General features: G+C 56.2%; 1 protein-coding gene across 1 annotated transcript in view; it reads left to right on the forward strand.

Moving 5' to 3' along the window:
* The window catches only part of LOC113959899 (dystrobrevin beta-like), a 105,227-nt gene that overhangs the window by 26,272 nt on the left and 73,128 nt on the right, over positions 1–5,827 (forward strand). The window contains exon 10 of the mRNA XM_027669190.1: positions 1,694–1,771. Within this exon, the coding sequence (XP_027524991.1) occupies positions 1,694–1,771 (78 nt within the window). The remainder of the gene's footprint in view (positions 1–1,693; positions 1,772–5,827) is intronic.

Raw genomic sequence — 5,827 nt, forward strand, 5'->3', positions numbered from 1 at the left:
GGAGGGTTTGTGGTGTGGGTGGGACATTCCCGGTGCTCGGTGAAGGGGAAGTAACTCGGGAGCTGAGGAGGGGAGGGAGAGCCCCGCTAATTAACTGCTCGTTACCATGGATGTGTTTGCCCGTGCACCGGCACGATAAAGGGCTCCCAAACCCCCCCGGGGGGCACGTCCCAGCTCTCCAGCTCGGGATCGTCCCATTCCTGCTTCCCTGTGTGCAGCAGGAATTTCCTTTTCCAAAAGAAGGGTCTCACAACCAGATCCCTTCCCGGTGAAATGTTGTGTTTGGAGGCACATGAACATAAACATAAATTATTTCTGGGCAGTCAGTCCAGAGCCAGGGTGAGAAGGGAAGTGGTTTTCCCTGAACTCCTGCCTGGAGAAGGAGGCAGGAATTCATGCAGGGAGTGTGTCCTCTGTGATTGCAGGTGTTTGACATCCAGGGGATGTTTTTTGGTGGTTGTTTCATTCCCTGGAGTGCTGGGCTCTGAAAATGAAATAAGCTGGGGAGCCTTGGGGTGATTTCTGGTGTTTGCACATCCAGAAGAGGAGCAGGATGAGGGTGCTGAGCAGGGAATGCCAGGGGAGGCAAAGGCTGCAAACAGGTCCAGCTCCCCCTGTGCCCCTGTGCTGCAGGAAACTGGAGCATTCCTGGGAATGCATTTCAGGGTTAACTGCAGGGAATCTGAGTGCAAAGGTGATGGCAAATACAGACCTGTGGGGATTGTAATCCCTGTTCCAGGAGAGCTGGAGAGGGGCCTGGGACAGGACACTGGGAATGGCTTCCCACTGCCAGAGAACAAGGATAGACGGGATATTAGGAGGGAATTCCTGGCTGGGAGGGCGGGGAGGCCCTGGCACAGGCTGCCCAGAGAAGCTGTGGATGCCCCTGGATCACTGGAAGTGTCCCAGGCCAGGTTGGATGGGGCTTGGAGCACCCTGGGCTGGTGGGAGGTGTCCCTGCCCAGGGCAGGGGTGGCACTGGATGAGCTTCAAGCCTCATTTCAGAGGTTGGTGGATGTCTTTGGGTGTCCCTGGAGGGTAAATGTGGGCAAATATTGATTCCATGGCTGGGGCTGCTGGAGTTCTCCTGTCCCAGCAGCTCAAATCCAGTGGCAGAGCTGTCCAGGGACGTTCCCTTTGGCTCCCCTGCACACACACAGCACCAAGGTGGCCTCAGCACCCTGGCTCTGGGAAACTCTCAGGGTTTAAGGATGCAAATAAGTGGCTCATCAGTCCATGGCTGGGTTTCATGGGACAGGGAGGAACATGAGGCTCTATCCACTTGTTTATCCCAACCCACTTGATCCTGTTAAACTGAACCCCAGGCAGGTGGTGTGTGTGGTGGTTGTACCAGTGAGTGCTGCTTGTAGTAAATCTTTGCTTCAGTTCTTTAAACATTCGAAAGAACTGCCCTGATTCAAATGGTTCCTGCATTTGCTTGAACTGCTCAGCAGTGCCAAAGGTGAGTTGTGCAGTCAGAAATGTTGATTTTATCTCCCTTTTAGGGTGACACAGGGATTGTGAAAAGCACCAGAGCAGGCCAAGCTCTTCAGGTGCCACCAGCTGAAGCAATTCCTGCTGCTGCCCTGGGCCTGGCAGTGTCACAGGGCACAGGGAAGGGCTTTTCCCAAGGGATGGGTCGTTCCCTTTTCATTTTTTAGGTCATTAACAGGCACAAACGTTTCCCTTGCAGCCCTGCCCGGCCCGTGAGTAACATGAACGAGGCCATGGTGACCCACGTGTCCTCTGGAGCACCCACACCCACCAAGAGGTACCTCTGCACTGGGGGGCATTTCTGTGGGCAGGGGTGGGGTACAGAGTGTTTCACCCCTCCTCACCCATCCAGAGTGTTCCATCCCTCCTCACCCATCCAGGGATGGGGTACAGAGTGTTTCACCCCTCCTCACCCATCCAGAGTGTTTCATCCCTCCTCACCCTGGAATACAGAGTGTTCCATCCCTCCTCACCCATCCAGGGATGGGATACAGAGTGTTTCATCCTTTCTGATCCATCCAGGGATGGGATACACAGTGTTTCATCCCTCCTCACCCTGGAATACAGAGTGATTCATCCCTTCTGATCCATCCAGGGCTGGGATACAGAGTGTTCCATCCCTTCTCACCCATCCAGGGATGGGATACAGAGTGTTTCATCCCTCCTCACCCATCCCAAGGCACTGCAGGACGGGTGTGGGGCAGTCTGGCGAGCAGGAATCCTCTGCAGGGATCTATGTTCTGCCCAGAGAGGGATTTTCATTTATTGAGTCCGTGTTGTTACACGAGTCTGGCTGGGGAAACACGGGAAGAGCATTAAAGAGGTTTTTGTCTCCCTTTTTGAGTGGGACATGACTTGCCAAGCTCTGGTGGGAAAGGCTGGTCTTGCTGTGTCATTGGGCTGCTCTCTCTGCCCAGAGTGATTCTGTTCTGCTGGGAACAGTCCCATGGTGGTGGCCCCACGTTCTCCACCCCACACACAGCTCAGCCCCCAGAGCTCCCCAGAGCTCCCCACCTCTACCAGGGGCGTTCAGGGTCGAGCTGAGTTTGGGTTTGTATTTGCTTGGTGATATTTATGTAAATTGCTGTGGGGATGGGGGTCTGTGAGGGAGCACAAAGCTCCCTGAGTGGTGTGTTTGCACTTTCCTGCCTCCTGAAGGGAGAGCAGGGAGGTGGGGGCTGTGCTTGGCAAAGCTGTGAATGGGTGGATGTTCCTGCAGGGAATGAGGAGCTGGGCTGTCCCTGTGTCAGTGGCAAGGGGGGCTCCAGAGGCAAAGCAGAGCTGCATTTCCAGCAGGCAGAACCAACATCCACGGACTTTCCTTCTGCTTTCCTTGACAAAACGAGTCAGTCATGTCTGGGGGTTCTGTGTGCCTGTGTTATCCCCAGATCTGCCTGTAGATCATTCCCTGGGGTGTCTGCCAGCCCTGCCAGGTGTGCAGGAACTGTGGGACCTCAAATGTGGGCGTGGGGAGTCCCCATCACTTTCCAGGTGCAGTTGGACAAGGGTCAGATAACCTTTCCTAGGATCCTTTCCCATCAAAGGTGGGACCAGACAAGCTTGGGATTCTCTGGGAGGAATTTCCTGCTGGAAAGGGTGGTCAGGCACTGGCTGCCCAGGGAGGTTTGGAGTGCCCAGCCCTGGAGGTGTCCCAGGAAGGCCTGGCTGTGGCACTCAGTGCTCTGGGCTGGGGGACAAGGTGGGGATCAGGCACAGGGTGGATCCATGGGCTGGGAGGGCTTTTCCAACCCCAGTGATCCCAAGATTCTGTGAAATGCTCCTTTTGCTGACTGAGGCTGGGAGAGCAGGCAGCTCCCAAATCCAGGGCTTTGCACATTCCCATGGGCAGCAGCATAACCTCATTTATTGGGGTGCAGACACCTCCCTGGGCTGGGGCTTTGCAGAACCTCTCTCTGGGGTTCCTTTGATGTGGTGCAGACAAGAGTCACCTCCAGCTCTGGGCCAGGGAAGCTCCTGCCCTGGGGACACGTGTCCTCTGTGCAGACAAGCTCCAGATGTTTCCTGAGGAGCAACATCTGCCAGGTTCTCCTGCAGCCTCCTCCTCCTCTGGCATGAAGGGTCTCCCTGGCTGGAATGGTCCCCCCTCTGTCCCCTCTGAAGGGCAGTGACAGTCCAGGTGGGCATCACTCACCCTCTCCCTTAGTTTCTCCTTCATGGTTTAACCTTCTTTCCCCATTTTCCTGTCCAAACTGGGTGATTCTCCCTTTCCAGAATCCCTGGATTCCGCAGTCCTGGAGCCCCTCTCGGTGCCTGGGGGTGACCCTGGGCCCTCCTGTGCTGCTCTGGCTCACCAGCCTCTCCCCCCTGTCCAGCACAGGATGAGTTTCATGGAATAACATGTTCCCAGGATCCATCCCTGCTCTGCTTCCTTCCCTTCCAAGGGCTCTCTCTCAGCCTGTGTCTGCTGTGTCTGTACCAGTCCTGTCTGAGCTGGAAGGGGAACCCATAGGAACAAACACTTGGTTACCAAAGAGCAAATGAGAGGGTTCCAGTGCTGGCTTTGTGCTTTGTGCTGGCATTGGTGCTAAAAAGTGCATTTTATACAAGGAAACTGGGGTTTGAACCTCTCCTTTCATGTCAACACCCAGAAATTCCTTCCAGATGCATCTCTCACACCCTTCTCTGCCAGCTGTGCTCCTGTGCCCCTGGGGCAGGGCCTTGCCCACCCTTTTCCCTCTTAGTTTGAGAAGGGAGAGTGATTCCTGGGAATCAGTTCTCATTTGCCAACTCAGGCCTCTTGCCTCTGTAGGGGGGAGCCGAGTGAGAGCATCAAAAAGCCTGGATGGTAACAAAAATGGGCTCCTTCAGCCCCTGGGGCCCATCCTGGGCCACAGCCACTGCCCAAGGAGACACCAGGGAACTGCAGGAGCTGGAATTCTGAAACCCCCACAGATAAACAGAGGTGACTGCTCGTTTCAGAGCACTGAACTCTTCTGTTTTCTGATAAATAACCCTTCCCCCAGTGACCAAAGGCAGGAACTCGGGATGAAGACCTTTGCAGCACATACCCTGTACAGAACCCATCCCCACAAAGGCTTGGACCTTGGAATAAACATGGAATAAACATGGAATGAACAGCAAAGGAACAACCTGGCACTGCAAAAGGATTGCTGTGTCATCCTAGGCCTGCAGTTTGCTCTTCCCAGGAGATGAGACCATTCCAGAGGTCTGGAATGACACCAGGCCAGGCCAGAACCAAGCTTTAGGAAGCCAGAACACGTCTGACTTTGAGGCACCAGGAGAGATCCCGGGTCAGTGTCACCCTCTGTGTCACTGCTCCCATCTCAGCACCTCCCTCGTCCCCCTGCAAGGATCCCAGGCTGCTGGGATGAAGGTTTGCTTCCTCCCCCAGGTTCTGCAGGAGTTCATGGCAGGAGGGTCCTTCTCCCTATTCCTGCTCATCCCAAGGAACATGGGAACACTGCAAAGTTGGTTAAAGGAGGCAGAGACAACTGGGGAAATGTGATGCTAAAGGAGCATTATCTGTTCAGTTCATTAAGGAAGAGGTGTGAATTTCTGGCTATGTGACAATAATTTATAAATGGAGATATCACGGAATCATGGAATGGTTTGGGTGGGAAGGGACCTTAAATGAATCCAGTCCCATCCCCTGCCATGGGCAGGGACACCTCCCACCAGCCCAGGGTGCTCCAAGCCCCGTCCAACCTGGCCTTGGACACTTCCAGGGATCCAGGAGCAGCCACAGCCTCTCTGGGCAACCTGTGCCAGGGCCTCCCCACCCTCACAGCCAGGAATTCCTTCCCAATGTCCCATCTCTCCCTGCCCTCTGGCACTGGGATCCATTCCCTGTGTCCTGTCCCTCCAGCCCTTGTCCCCAGTCCCTCTCCAGCTCTCCTGGAGCCCCTTTAGGCTCTGCAAGAGGCTCCAAGGTCTCCCTGGATCCTTCCCTTCCCCAGCTGAGCCCCCCCAGCTCTCCCAGCCTGGCTCCAGAGCAGAGGGGCTCCAGCCCTGGCAGCATCTCCGCGGCCTCCTCTGGACTCTCTGCAGCAGCTCCACGTCCTTGTGCTGCTGTTGCCCAGGGCTGGAGGCAGCTCTGCAGGGGGGTCTCAGCTGAGGGGGCAGAGGGGCAGATCCCCCCTGCCCTGCTGCCCACCATCCCTGGGGGATCAGCCCAGGGCACGGGGGGTTCTGGGTGTGACTCGTGCCCCCCCTCAGCAGCACCTGGCACTCAGCAGTGACAGGGAAGCTGAAATCCTTGGCTCTTGCCTCAGCTTGCAGGAGGCCCTGTGTGTCCCTCAGCACCTGCCCCCCCCCCCCCCCCCCCCCCCCCCCCCCCCCCCCCCCCCCCCCC

This window comes from Corapipo altera, unplaced genomic scaffold, assembly GCF_003945725.1.
Source record: "Corapipo altera isolate COAL_440 unplaced genomic scaffold, ASM394572v1 288, whole genome shotgun sequence".
Lineage (NCBI taxonomy): Eukaryota > Metazoa > Chordata > Aves > Passeriformes > Pipridae > Corapipo > Corapipo altera.